This window comes from Echiichthys vipera (genome assembly GCF_963691815.1).
Source record: "Echiichthys vipera genome assembly, chromosome: 7".
NCBI lineage: Eukaryota > Metazoa > Chordata > Actinopteri > Perciformes > Trachinidae > Echiichthys > Echiichthys vipera.
The window spans coordinates 25855617-25870650 of NC_139832.1; the positions used below are offsets into that span (position 1 = coordinate 25855617).

Genomic DNA, 15034 nt, shown 5'->3' on the forward strand with positions numbered 1-15034 from the left:
TTTTGTTGGCGAGCAGAGAGAAATACTTTTTTTTAAGTCTCTGTGTGTTCAGCTCTTAGTACTTTTGTAGCTTCTAACTGAATCTATGGGACTTGACATTTAGTTTCTATTCTGCGTCCCTGTTTGAATTCTCAAATATCTGCATTGTTTTACAGTTTGGAGTTGTGTTAAGTTAGTTAAGTTAGGTGAAGCCTACTGCTAATGACCCAACATTTCTTGAATTTGCTGCTTTATCATATAAGCCTTTAAATAACAAAAATAGGCTATCCCAAACTAAGGCATGGAAAAAAGCATTGCTTTGGGATCTGTGATGAAAGTCTTGGCAACAATATTGAAACATTTTAAACTATTCCAAACTAATTTTGACTTTGATAGCGATGCAAAAAAAATAAATCGGAAAATTCCTTACTTACCATTTGGCACTGATGTAGAAATTGGAAGTCAAGAAGGAAACTCCTCAAGGTATGTGCTACCAAACATGATTTAACAACTTAACACAAGGTCCACTTAATAGCTGGTCCTATTTCCATGGTCAAGAATAAACAAACTCTCTTTTGCACCTTTAAGTCAAATTCTAAAACCGTAACTGGCTCCTGGCATGAGGTGGACAGGGCTGGTGTTTGACACTGTGATTTTGGTGGTGATGCACTGCAGCGAGTAATGGACATAGAGAACTTCATCTTGCAGAACAAATTCGATGAAACTATAAAATATATAATTGGTATTGGTTTATATTCCTGTTATTATAAACAAATCCCCTGAAAAGGACCAAAACCAGGGTATTATTCTGAAACGAATCTATGATGCATTCGCCGTCTCTGAAGTAGTGATAGATGATACATCGGCCGGCCGATATATGGGCTGCTGCGTTCGGCGATTGTTTTTACAGACAAGCGTCCACAGGCAGCTCAGTGTCGCTGGAGACGCCTTTTTAAAATTCCATAAATGTTTCTTTTTTTTTTTTTTAATTGAGACTTGTTACATTTGTTATCATCATTGTGTAATTTTTATGACGTATGTTGAGGGAGCAAAGGTAGCGTCGGCTCCAAATATCGGCTTAAGAAAATCGGTACTCGTATCAGTCATCAGCTGATGACACGGCATCGGCCCTTAAAAATCCATATTGGTCGATCCCTACTCTGGAGTGTTGTTCATTGTCAGGTGGTCTACCTGACAATGAACAACACTACAAATGCTCAGTGTTGTTGTTGCATGTTCAGCGTTGCTCGTTTTGCAAGCTAAGAGTTAGAATAGGCGCAGCTCTGCTTTCACGGACTCTGTCTTAATCTGAAGTGTTTATTTGGCCATGCTATGATGTTGAAAACTGGGCTCCATTCACCGGTTCTGTTCTAACACACATCTTATACACTGCCTACATTACTTCATTACAAAAAGCATTGTATCTATGGTGCCAAAAGAAAAATCAAAGCTGTCCTTTCACTGTTCTACGCCCATCACACGTTCCTAGAGTCATAAAAGACAGATCTCTTAATCGTGGTTTTGTCTTACAGCATTTTACAGTAAAAAATCGATTACAATCATGTATTGTCCTCAAGCTATCCCTCAACCCTAGTTCAAACATTTAATTTACCCTGTCTTACTCACTACTTTACGCACCTTGACCAACATCCTGAACATGACATCACCTGGTACAAATACAATGGTTGACTGTATCTCTGTCTGGGCCTGCCGCGAGAGGGAAAAGTCACCTGAGTGTAAGGCAGTAGTTAGATAGTTCAATGGGAATTTATTGTCTTTCAATGGAATCGTAATGTGATGAAATCATATACCATCATGATACACATTACGTCATCTAAATTGACAATTACAAGCACAGTGTAAACTCAAACTTCTCCGATGTGGTGTGAATTAATTTGAGGGAATATTATTTGAAGATTGTGGTTTTGTTTTTATATTACAATATTTGTTTGCATGCATGTAAACAGTGGTGCTTAAAGTACTATTTTAAAAAAAATATATAATTAACTTATAGCACTAAACTTATTAATGAAATGAGAAAATAAATAGTACTTTTTATTTGTCATGTATTTATTTCCCAGGTTTGAATAAGCTTTATGATGTGGTTGTTTCATATAGACTATTTCTTTTTTTTAAATTAACAGAACACGTGCTATATCGTGATATTTATTGTTAACAAAATATGAAATGACCTATATCAGGATAGAAGATTTTGGCTATACTGCCCAGCCCTACGTGAAAGCTTCTGAATGTCGGGCTTGGTATCATTTTAAATATATCAGTAATAGTACAGATTACTGCCTTACCTTGAAATAAAATGCTTTTTTTCTCACCAAAATTATTATTTTTTATTTAACAAAAGAAGCCAAAGTTCTCATATGTTAAATGTCAAAACACGAGCGACCAAATGGACATGTTTTGTTTAGTACTATAAGGACTATTGAGGTTGGATTGCTAGCTCTACTGACTTTTGAAAAAGAATATTAATCTTTTAGGGTGGCTGCTCGTCTATTTGGGTGGGCCTCCCAAAAAAAACCTCTTCACCCAGCGAACCTTGGTATTTTTCTTTCCTCTGCTGAGAGCGGCCAATAGACGATTTCCACACTCCTCTCCATTAGCCTGCTATATGTGGACCATTGCATTCACCGCATTCAGGCTTCATGCGCTGAGTCTGTTCTTTTGTTTGGATGCAGGCACACTCAGAGCAGGGCAAGACAGAACGTAGGTCGACCGAGAACAGGGCAGCTCCTAATACTCTGCACTGCACCACTTTTTTAGTATTTTCAGTCATTTATTAGGAGATGATGTGATGATGTGTATTATTAAATGTAACAAACCACCAGAATGACACAATCTAAAGTAAATATTTGAATTTAATTTAAATTTTTCTGAAACAAGCCTGTTTTCACAACAGTTACGGACGAAACCGTGCCTGTATGAAATACTGTTTAAAATTGGCACAGTTGTGATTGACGTTAGGGAATATCTAATTGGTCGGCAACAAAAGTATTAAGGTTTATAGCCAGTGAATGAGATGCAAAAGACTATTTGTTGGTAAGCTCGCGGCAGCAGGGTCAGAAGGGAAATCTGAAGGTCTGGAGGTAAATTTGGTGACTGTACTGAGGAGAAAAGTAAAGATGAGATTGATATCTTTTCCTGTTTGTGTTACTCCCTTGAGGAGGGTCTTAGCTGTTTGGATTTGAGAGAGAGAGAGAGAGAGAGAGAAGGAATGAGAAAGTGAGGAGACAAAGGAAGGAAGAAAGGAGGAGAGGGAGGAATAAGACAGTGGGCGCAGAGATGGTGAGAGGAAGTCTGTGGCAGTCTACCTTGATTTCCCTAGTCCCCCCCCCCCACACACATACACACACAGGCTGCATAAATATGCTCCCTGCGCTCGTCACACACATATTTCTTGTCCCAACTGGGGAGGTGTGAAGAAAATCTCTTCCTTCCTCACAACCCTTCGCACACACACACACGCACACACACACACACACACACACACACACACACACACACACACACACACACACACACACACACACACACACACACACACACACACACACAGCAGTGGGTTCTGTTAAGATGGGCTCTGATAAGATGTAAAGCGAGGGAGCCCGTTAGCTTTCTCCAAGCAGAACAAAGCAGGAGAAGTGAGAAGTGTGTGTGTGTGTGTGTGTGTGTGTGTGTGTGTGTGTGTGTGTGTGTGTGTGTGTGTGTGTGTGTGTGTGTGTGTGTGTGTGTGTGTGTGTGTGTGTGTGTGTGTGTGTGTGTGTGTGTGTGTGTGTGTGTGTGTGTGTGTGTGTGTGTGTGTGTGTGTGTGTGTGTGAGAGAACAAAAAGGGGTGCAGCAGTGCATTGCATACGCTTTAGAAACTTCTTTTGGGACCCTTCTTTCTTTTCAAGCTGCCACCTCAGTATGACCTCCTACCCCAAACACACACACACGCACGCACGCACGCACGCACACACACACACACACACACACACACACACACACACACACACACACACAAAGCCCCCCCCCCCTTCGATTGTTAATCCCATTGACAACTCCAATGTAGTTTTTTGGTCTGTTCTTTTTTGCGATGTTACACATCCATCCAATGCCAGGTTCAGTGATGTAATCTATTCTCAAATTTGACATTTGGTATTTCCAACTAGGAACTGTTGTTTAGTTTATCTGAAAAAAAGTGCATATTTTTTATTTATGATATTTAAGTGAGTGTTATCTGTGTTGTAATGTTGGATAGAATAATAATAAGTTATAGTAATTACTGCTGTAATAATAGTACTGAGCAGGAATGTCAGCCAGTTGTCTGAATGGAAAAGTCATTTTCAGATAGAATACACAAAATGGCTGGCTTCATCTGTCTGCTCAAGTAGACTGCCTTTTCATTATTCAGACACAGTATATCTGTGCTCCAGACTGCGACCAAATGGCCGCATCTTGCGACCAAAATTTGAGAGTGTGCGACTGAATTTAACGTCAAGTCGCACATGTGCAACCAGATGTCTCTCCATATCAATATGTAAGAGGCTAAACAGCAGCATAGTGACAGATAAGACAGGAACAATATGTAAGCAGTGTAAGAAGATAGTGCCGTCAGCATCGTAACACAAACACGTAATACGTAACACGTGGGCCCCGCAGCTAGTCACAGTGTCGGGACATGACGGACCCGAAGTCTCCGTATGTGACCAGCTGCCGCCCGTCATACTTTACCGCTGTGGGTACTGTAGGCTACACAATGGCGAACACAAGTACTATGCAAGACACCTGCAGAACCACCACAGCTCTAACATCAACCCCCTGTAAAGAAAATACTGACTGATTTTAAAATAGTGTTAGAAAAATTGTGGCATCCCGTGGATTTAATATTGTGTATCGTCTCTTCACATCCCTTACTCTGAATGTATGGTATATTTTTTTATATTGAACTGTCATGACAGTGATGCTGCTGTCGGTTTGCCTTCTATCTAGCATCTTCAAAAGAGCTAAATAAAAATGTGACACTCAATTTGAAACTGCACATTGTAATTTCTGCATCTATTATTGATTTACCGTGTGTGCCTCTAAAGTTTCTGGTTGGGCCCCTAAAATTTTTGGTTGATCCACAGTGCTCCTAGTGAGAAAAGTTAGTCTGGGGCCCTGTATATATATATATATATATATATATATATATATATATATATATATATATATATTTATGTTTGTGTCACATACATTTTTTACTTTATTGCATTGGAGTGAGTTGAAAAGTCATGATACAGGATGAAGAAAGGAGGATGAAGTTTAAATTTTAAATTCTAGATGTATTTCATGCCTGGATGTGTTTTGCTTGTGTTTTGCAGTGTTTTCATCCGTGCTTGTGCGTTATTTTTCTCAGTGTATTCAGTCTTTATCTGCTGACGTTATCGTGACAGCATTCAGGACAGACTTGCCAGGTTGGAAGTGTTATGGAAACTCGCGTGACTTGTAAGAAAATGCAGGTTAAAAGTCCATGTGAAAAAGTTTGCACATTTACATTACGCATGTCTGAAAGGGTCCTCTTTCGGTTTGGGTTTGTTGGTAGAGCCCTTTACGTATAGCCTGTGTATTCCATTTATGAGTGTAATGTTTGGACACAGCCCGTCCTCTCAGTCACCAGGAAACCCCAGCTGGCCTAAAGAGGTTAGCCAGCACTAATCCTCACTGGAGCGTCTCTGTTAGGCCAGAGGTGACCTTAAGGGGCCCCCAGTGTGTGGTCTGCCCTTCTCTCTTATTTTCTGTCATTTGTTTTGATCTGTGTCAGGTCCTGTAGCCTGCTGCTCTGTTCATAGATGTTGATTAGTTTTTATAGCTGCTTGTGCCCTCATATTGCAGAAAAACCCAAAGATATTCCACACCAAGACCAAGAAAAACCTCAAGATTATCACATTTGAGCTCCTGGAACCATCACATTTTGTTCATTTTTGCCTTTGCTTTAAAAAGAACTTGTCGAATAATTAATTCATCCAACTTTCAACTAACTTTTTCACCCCAATGTCAGATAGCTTTATTGCCGCTTGTCAGAGATTCACCAACACTACCGGAGAGATTAATATCATTCCTCCAAAACCTACTCCCTCATTTGCTGTGTAGACTATATGATGGTGAAGAAGAGAGCTGTCTTATGTTCAGCTGGTTTGAGATCTGGTGACTGTGTGCCATAGCATGATTCATATGATCCTCATCAAACCACTCAGTGAACCCTGGGACCTGAAGTTTTTATCCAGGTGTATTCTTTAAAGTGTCACCTGTATATGCCAATAAGACCCGTGATGGATGAAGTGGAGTGAGCGCAGTGCATTAACATTGCAGCACAGTTGATTTTAGTTACAGCTACTTTCAGCACTGACGATAAATTTCTTAACAGCAATACGTCAATGGATGTTTTTTGAACAGCCATACTACTTCTGCATTGCCAGATTTCAAAAGCAAAAACATCCCACTACAATTATCACACAATGTCAGGAACGCAGGTCCCAAATGCAGATCAATGGTGGAGGAGGCAGTAGGTGGAGTTCAATGATTTATATTATAAAGATATAGTCCATGAACAAAACAGAAATGGAAGTGAAACCATTAAAAAACACTGGATGTAACCAAACACTGAAAGCACTGGAACATAGAGGCTATACTAAGGCACATGATCTGACACTGAGACAAGGGGACACAAGGAGAGGCGAGTGATTAGACACAGGTGGAACTACTCAGGGCAGGGCAGGACATCACACAGGTAGAAACACACAAGGGGCAGGGAGTAAGGCATCACTTCACATTACATTGTTTCAAGAAACAAATATTTGTATTGCATCACACATCATTTTGAATGAAAAACAATCAAACAAGGTCATCCTAAATCATTAGGGCCCCCCTTCTAAAAAAAAGTAATTAAAAGTCTATGTCATAGAAAATCACAGTGGAAGAGACTCGCAACAATCACAAACAGTGGTTTTCACAGTGAAGTGTCAGTGGAAATGCTGTGAATGATTATTTCTACATGCATATGGCCTTATTACATGATCAAACTTGCACAGTGATGTTAATTGTACATGCAAAAATCACTTTCGCTTTCAAATGAAAAGATTCTGTTACTTGAGGGCTTATTAATAGAGCAAAAAACGGAAGTAAACTGCAATCAATTTGCCGCTCAAGTCACTTGCGAAGACATTTACGATATTCATGATTATCCAGATAATGGAAATTCACCACAATCAACTTATTGTGAGTGCTTTTTTATCGTAATCCACTCTAAAAACGACGACATTTAACACATCTCGAGGGAAATGTCCAGATAGCTCACTGAAATACTATCAGCAAGTTTGCTCTCAGTGTAAGTTTTCATAGTTTCTTTCCTCTAGTAGTCCTCGTTTCAAACTAACTCGATTGGTAAACACCGACACTGGAGTTTTTTGTGTGTGCGCGCACAGCACCTCTTGCTTCTGCACTTGACCCGAGATACAAACACCTTTGATCTTTGGAACCGGCTCTTCGCTTCACAATCCGAGACAAGATATGTGGACTATGTGACGGGGTTACTGTGCAAGGCCCAGACGACAAGCACAGATGCACTAGACCCCCTCTTCAGTGAAGACTAGTTGGAGCCTGAAGCTTGTTTTAGTGAACCATGCATTCCTCCTCACAAAAACCCACTGGAGTGGTGGAAGTCCAACAGGCACCGGTACAAAAAAAACGAGTGTTGTGTCAAAGCAGCACCTGCTGATAACACCTCTGTGCCAGATGTTCTCCATAGTGAGACTGACCATTAACAGAATGGGAACGGGGATTTAATTACGTTTTTGTAAGGAAACAATGTTTTGAAGTTGTGGTTGTAAAAACATAAATCCTTGAGGGTAACTGTGACTGTTTTGATTGAGAATAAGCATTAGGTGTTGGGTAGGCTGCATTGCTGTGCATCATTATTCCTGCGTTGCATTCAAAAAAAATTTTTCTTAGAAAAACGACCCTTGAGGAATTGATGAAATCCCTTGATCTTGGAATTAAATACTTGTGCCCATGCCCAATATCTTTGAATCTGATCTACTACATATCATCATCTAGCCACCAAAATATTATTACTATTACTATATTTATAAATATAAAACAATATAATGCACAGTTCGAACAGGTAGAGACTCTCCAACTCGTCACCAAGGATGAAACTGAAAACTTAGTTGTAAGTTAGGCTATAAACAGTAGGAGAAGTTTAAAGTTGAAATTGACATTCACATTGATGATTTCAGTCCCAAAGTCCTTTTTATTATCCAATTAATGATCAATTAATTCAATTCATTGTAATGCCGTGTCTCTTTTAAGGACTGTGAGTTGTTTTGGGACAGCGAGGCAGTGTGTCTTAATGCAGTGGGATTACAGTAGGCATGCTGTGCCAAACCACAGCGTAGCAGCTCTGCCACCCTGCCAGGCCCAAACCACACGCTTCCCTAGAGGCACTGTGGCAGCTGCTGTGACAGCTACTGCCTCAAACACGGGGAGGTCAACACACACACACACACACACACACACACACACACACACACACACACACACACACACACACACACACACACACACACACACACACACACACACACACACACAAACACACACACGCACACACGCACACACACACACACACACACACACACACACACACACACACACACACACACACACACACACACACACACACACACACTGTGATGGAATCTGGACTCTGATGTACACATACTTCACAGGCATACTGTCAGGGTTTCAAATATTTATTATCCTGCCATAATTATCATTACGGAAACGTAAACATTTCCTTTATATAGTTCATCCAATGTGTGCTTTTTATCTGATACTGTCTAAAGCATCCGAGGACAGAAATATTAATATAAAACATGTTTGTCCATACCAAAGATCTTGTTGGTCATCTTCTTTTTTTATTTTTCAATGGCCTCCTCTCGCCAGCTTTTGTGTTTTTGACAATGCATGGTTGAGCTTTGCTCCGAGGAGTAGCAGTCCTGTTTGGCACAAGCAGGGTTTTTATTTTGCCAAAGCTTGTTTGGTATTTTGGTTTTTCGTGAACTTGCCTGTGGCATGTGGCACTCTGTGTATGTGAAGCAGTAATGATCTAGATACACTAGGCTTTTCAACAATCAGTGAGTTGAAACGTCTCCTAGATTGGTGGTAGTCTGAACTAAACTAAACTAAAGGTCAAAGGTTAAAGGTTTCTTATTGTTCTAATTATTATTACAGAGATAGCCCAGTGATCTTTTAGAATTGTATTGTCAAGAGTGGGGGATAGAGCTAATTTTGTGTTCAGTTCAATGTTCAATTTGAATTTCAATAAAATAAAGTTTTAATTCAACAAGCAATCTGTTGTATTTAAGCAGTATACTGAAAGAAGTTTAATATTAGATTTAGTCATCACAAGTAGTATCACGATATTCCACAACGTTATTGCAAATGTATTATTTCCTTATATCGTGCAGCTCTAGTGAGTACTCAAAATAGACAGATGTAAAGAGAGTAAAAAGATTATCATCAAAATCGAGGCAGCAGAGTTTGAAGGTCTGACTGAAGTATACAATTGGTCAAGCTCCAAAACCCTTATTCCCACATTTCCCACATTAACCATTAGGTAAACATAAATCCATGTAAATAATCTTGCTGTGGACAGTGTGACGGCTGTGATCTGTCACGTGATGTCTCTGGTGCAACAACAGCAGAACGTTCTGTGTTGTCTGAAGTTGGTGCTTTAGTGGAAATGGAAAAGATGTGTCACTTCAGCGGGTGGTTGGATGAATCAGTAATGTTCTTCTTGTACCCCAGTGTAGTTTTACACACTGTAAAATGTTGTCATCTTTGTTTGTGAAATGTAGCATCAGTAATGCTAGTCTCCAGGGTGGTCCCCCTGAAAGAATCAGCCATAATGGGCTTTTGAACCATCTTACTTACCACTTAAACACAAGCTCAGATAAAAATGATATTGATTATGATATAACATTCCAAATAAGTCGTTCATTTACCCTTGGGGTAAATAATGGAAAGAAGTGAAACAAGACAAGTCATCCAACTCCTTGAGTACAGTCAAAGCATCATCAGATCCACTGAGAAATTCCACAGTTTCCCATGAATGGACTGTACAACAATAATAAAGGTCCCTCTGGATGAATAGGCAGAATGAATGATATGTGGTCAAGATGAACCTTGTATGTATGAACTTTTATTTAATACCTCTTAACTAAGAGAATTGCAATATAATCCTTCATACACAGTAATAGCCTGATGCAATGCAGTTGCTATGATTTATTCAATATAAGCATCATTGAATCCCTAAACAAAGCTATAGATGGGTTTACTTATCTTACTGTCATCCGATGACAACATTAAAAAAGTGTGATAAGTGAGTTTCTGTAGTTAGAAAACAGTTAAGGGATTCTAGACTTGTATTACCGTCTCTTCTGACTGCGGTTAAAACTGTACTTGTGCTGGTAAAAAAAAAGGTTTTAATGTAATGTTTAAAATGTTTCTCATCTTCTCCTTTCCAGGATCACCTCTCCTCCTGTTTGCCAACCGGCGTGACGTACGTTTAGTAGATGCCGAGGGCGTGCGGGGAGAGTCAGCCATCGTTGTTAGTGACCTCGAGGATGCAGCAGCGGTGGACTTCCTGTATTCTGAGGGCCTGATATTTTGGACAGATGTCAGTGAGGAGGCCATCAAACAGACGCACTGGAATCAGTCATCCAACTGTAAGACTGCAATCTGTTTCCCGTGTGTTTATTTTCCTGCTTAGTGAAGGTTTCCTCATAAAAACCAACAGTAACAGTACAGTTTGTAAGCTGCATTTCTTAAGTGGTCCAGTGAAGAATGCATCCTTTCTCTTGACATCATTTCACACTGTGTGTTTTTGGGTTGCAGCACTTAAAGAGGCACTGGGAACTGGCCAGACTGTGGTAGTATCAGGGTTGGACAGTCCCGATGGGTTGGCCTGTGACTGGTTGGGTAGAAAGCTCTACTGGACAGACTCAGAGACCAATCGCATTGAAGTAGCCAACTTGGACGGCACCTCTAGGAAGGTCCTGTTTTGGATGGACTTGGACCAGCCCAGAGCCATCGCTCTCAACCCCGCACAACGGTAACAGAGACTCACTCTTAACAGTACTCTTAGATGGCAGTGTTTTTTTAAAGCCTGCTGCCAGTGTGAATGGGAACAATCAGTTACATCTGTTGTAAAGGTGTGTCCAGATAGAAAACAAGCTTTCAGGAGCCACACATGTCTCCAGGATTATTCTGAATTCTTATCAGAGGGCAGAGTCGGACAGATAGTACACACGTCCTCACCTCAATGGAGACCTGAAAAGAGGATAGACTACACAAACACAGGAGACACAAAGCTCAAGCACACCATTCACACAGATAGTTCACACAGGGGGGAGAGAAAGAGACAAGAGGAGAGACTGAATCTCCTGGAGGACTAAGATCCAGACAAACATCTGGAATGAGGCGCCGACAGCAAGGAGAGAGAAAGAAGTCCCAGGACGGAGGGTCCAGCCCAGAGAAGCCTGAGATAAAAGAGAGGACAAGGAGGATAAACTAGGGAGAAAAGAGAGACAGAGAAACAGAAAGAGAGGCACAACAAGATGGAGGGTTAGAGAGATGCACAGAGTGTACATTATTCTCAGACTACAGTACTTGGTAGGCCTGAGAATTACAGAGAAGATTTAACTGTTCAACATGAATATTTGACTAGTGGTTCTGTGGCATGGCAAGCAGATGCACAAACCACCCTCTCCTCTCTCCTCTATTAAAATAACTTAGTGTTAGTATAAACACATCAAACATTCCTTTTGTTCACATACAGTTATAAGCAACGCTTTATTGAACAGCCACATTTTGTTAACAGAGTTCGGTGGGGACATTCAGGTTGACAGCAACATTCACGCCAAGTGCAACAACATTTTTTGTCGACACCAAATATCAAACAAAATCCAGAGACGATATCGTGTTAAGTCGCTGTGAGCTGTAAATTCCCCACTTCTAAGTAGAAGGCAGAAAATAACGTTATCCTGGAGCCTGAGTGAACAAAGCCTCTCTTCCTCCAGGCAGCTGCCTCCGTCTCACTCAGACTCACCCTGGGTCCGCAGCTGCCTGTAAGACAGAAGCGTGCAAGCGAGGAGCGCTTTCCCTGCAGCTACTTCTGTGGACCCAAATGTCCACAGAAGTACTCTGCCCACTGACTTACAAAAAAACAAAAGGACTGCTTGATTTGAAGAATCTCTCTCATCTGAGGGGTGAGGATTTCAGGAGAGCAGCCCACTAGGCTTAATATATTAAACTGAGACTGAGCCAATGAGGAAGAATGATGGTTACAGGTGAACCTGTATTTTGAAATATTGTATTGAAATATTATAGCAGTACAGTTTAAACAATGGCTAAATATCCTAGGTGGCTTAGCTTACTTGAGTTGAAGGTGCATTGACAGTGAGATATAAGACTGAATATAAAAGATGGTGGAGGAGACAGCCTGTTTCCTTTCTCTGTGTTTTGACCTCACTCTGACCTCTCATCTCTCTTACATACAACTTGTTGGATCAGCAAATCCTGAGCTCCTCAGATGATAGATTTACTGTTGTGGGTTGACTCAGTCCCGTTAGAATACAGTGTAGCAGAATGACTTGTGATTGTGTTTCAACCGTTTTCATAATAGTTGGGGAAAAGAGGTCTCCAACCATGATCTGCAGACCTTCGTCTTATTATTTTTTATTCCTGTATTGCTCAAGCGTTATGGGTCTATCATACTGTAAACAGTTGTCTTGAGCAGCCCGAATGGAATGTCAGCCCCAGGAAAGGTCAGATTGTACAGCTAACATTTAATATAGATTACAATGACCACAGGGTGTGTCTGTGTTTGGAGTTGTTGGCATATCTGTTGGTCATACTGTAACTAAACCTCAGTGGGTGCAGGGCTGGCGGGAGAAAAGAGAAAACACTTAGTGAAACAGAGTGTGTAGGCCAAGAATACAAACTCTCATACAGGTGGTGAACACTATACAGCTTACCTGAATCATTTACTTGGAAGTGAGAAGTCAAGATTAGATTTTAGAATCGACTATTTTAGAGAGTCGATTGTGAATAAAATGTAACAGCATCGAAGATAAGATAATAGTTACATTTCGGCATCACCCATATTGGCAGGTGAGGAGCTGTTTAATCACTGACTCATCAGTAGTAATCAACAACCTCAACCAGTTAACTCATATCCACCTCTGAAATGCAAAACAGCCCTGTATTTATTTCATGACATATTTCTTCTCTTGTTTTCCCTCCAGATACATGTACTGGACAGACTGGGGAGAGGAGCCCAGAATAGAGCGCGCTGGTATGGACGGCAGCAACAGGTAACAATTAAACTCTGTAGCAAACCCATCTCCTGTATATACAGTAATAGTTTTATGTTACAGTATCCCCAGTGCAGCCAGATGTTCCGAAGCAGTAACAATTCTACAAGAACATAACAAAATGAAAGCACCAGTTGTAAAATGCTTTTGTGTGCCTTTGTCTCCAACAGGAAAGTTATAGTGGTTGTGGACATATACTGGCCCAACGGTCTGACCATAGACCTGGTGGAACAGAAGCTGTACTGGGCTGATGCCAAACTCAGCTTCATTCACAGAGCTAACCTAGACGGATCAGCACGGTAAGGCCATTTGTGTATGTGTGTGTATGGGACTGAATACATTTTAGGTTATATGCAGTAGGTAGACCCTTGCTAACTAACATGACATATCCAAAATATGCTTACATTTGATTCATAAAAGGGTTTTAAAGAAAAAACTCCCTTGCTTATTTCAAGAAGTAGCATACCTGTAGACTAAAATGAACTCAAATTTGGGGAGTGGAGAGGAGTTTTACAGATACAGTTCAGTCAGCCAACACATAAAAAAGTTTATTGATATGAGAAGACAGCCAGGCAGTATACTTCATCTCTGCTACCTTGGCTCAGACCTTATCACTCCCTGCAGCATAAACTTAAGCCAGTAACAGACAGAGATAGTGGTGTGGTGATATAACATATGTCTCCCCAGACGACTGGAAGCGGAGTGCAGTTGGAGTAGTAATGGTGGTGGCAGATATATTTGCAGAGAGCAATGAAGCATCAGCTCTGGTAGAACAGAGGGAGTGCCTTAACTTTTTTGTACACCTTAAACAGACTGCTTAATGGTGAAGGTGCGTTAGATACAGTGCTGTGGAGAGTGGAGTATCTCGCGTGTGAATGTAGCAGCGTATGAACTGGATGAGCATGCTTCATTCTGTCTCAGGAAGAGCTGGGGACAGGCATGTTCTACCCCTGCTCTGTGACACGCATCATCCCTTCCTGATACTATGGGTTTCACAGGGAGGGTGTAACGAGGTCAAGTCAAGCTCCCATTATGCTCTGTGCAGAGACCCGTATGTGATCTCCTCGGTGGGTGTGTGGGCACCGTCTGTAACAATTAATTGTGATGTGCGTCACGCTCTTGTCTGTGCGGGATGAACTTTTTTATGCCTCGGGCATTGTGTTTTCAGGTGGTCAGTCTATCCCGTTCTTGTGAACGCGATATCTCAGGAAAAGCTGGTGGGATTTTCTTCAAATTTGGCACAAATGTCCACGACTCTAGGATCAAATTAAATCAAACTTTATTTATAGAGCACATTTTGAACGAATAAACGGTCGAACCAAGTGCTGTACAGTTCAGGATCAACTGAGTACTGATGATTAGAATTTGGAGGTCACTGTGACAAATTTCTTATAGGATATTTGAGGTCCAGAAGGTCAAAGGTTAACTTCACTGTGACATCATAATGTGTCTGTCCATGTGTGTGAAGCATCCATGTTTTGCCAAAATACACTTAATACATTTTATTAAATTTCTGCAAAGTCTTCACTACATATATTATGTCAGTCTCGACAGACATAGATGTAAACTGCAACTTGACTGGTTGGTGGAGGAATACAACAGCAAGGCGGTCATTCTAGTTTTCTTCTGGTCCTTATAAATAT

The 15034-nt window shown here is 40.8% G+C and overlaps 1 protein-coding gene across 1 annotated transcript in view; it reads left to right on the plus strand.

Annotated features, from left to right (window-relative positions):
- lrp5 (low density lipoprotein receptor-related protein 5) overlaps window positions 1–15034 on the plus strand; it is a 63698-nt gene that overhangs the window by 3769 nt on the left and 44895 nt on the right. Inside the window, exons 2-5 of the mRNA XM_083917226.1 lie at window positions 10542–10742; window positions 10912–11128; window positions 13323–13391; window positions 13562–13690. Coding sequence (XP_083773352.1) covers window positions 10542–10742; window positions 10912–11128; window positions 13323–13391; window positions 13562–13690 — 616 coding nt within the window. The remainder of the gene's footprint in view (window positions 1–10541; window positions 10743–10911; window positions 11129–13322; window positions 13392–13561; window positions 13691–15034) is intronic.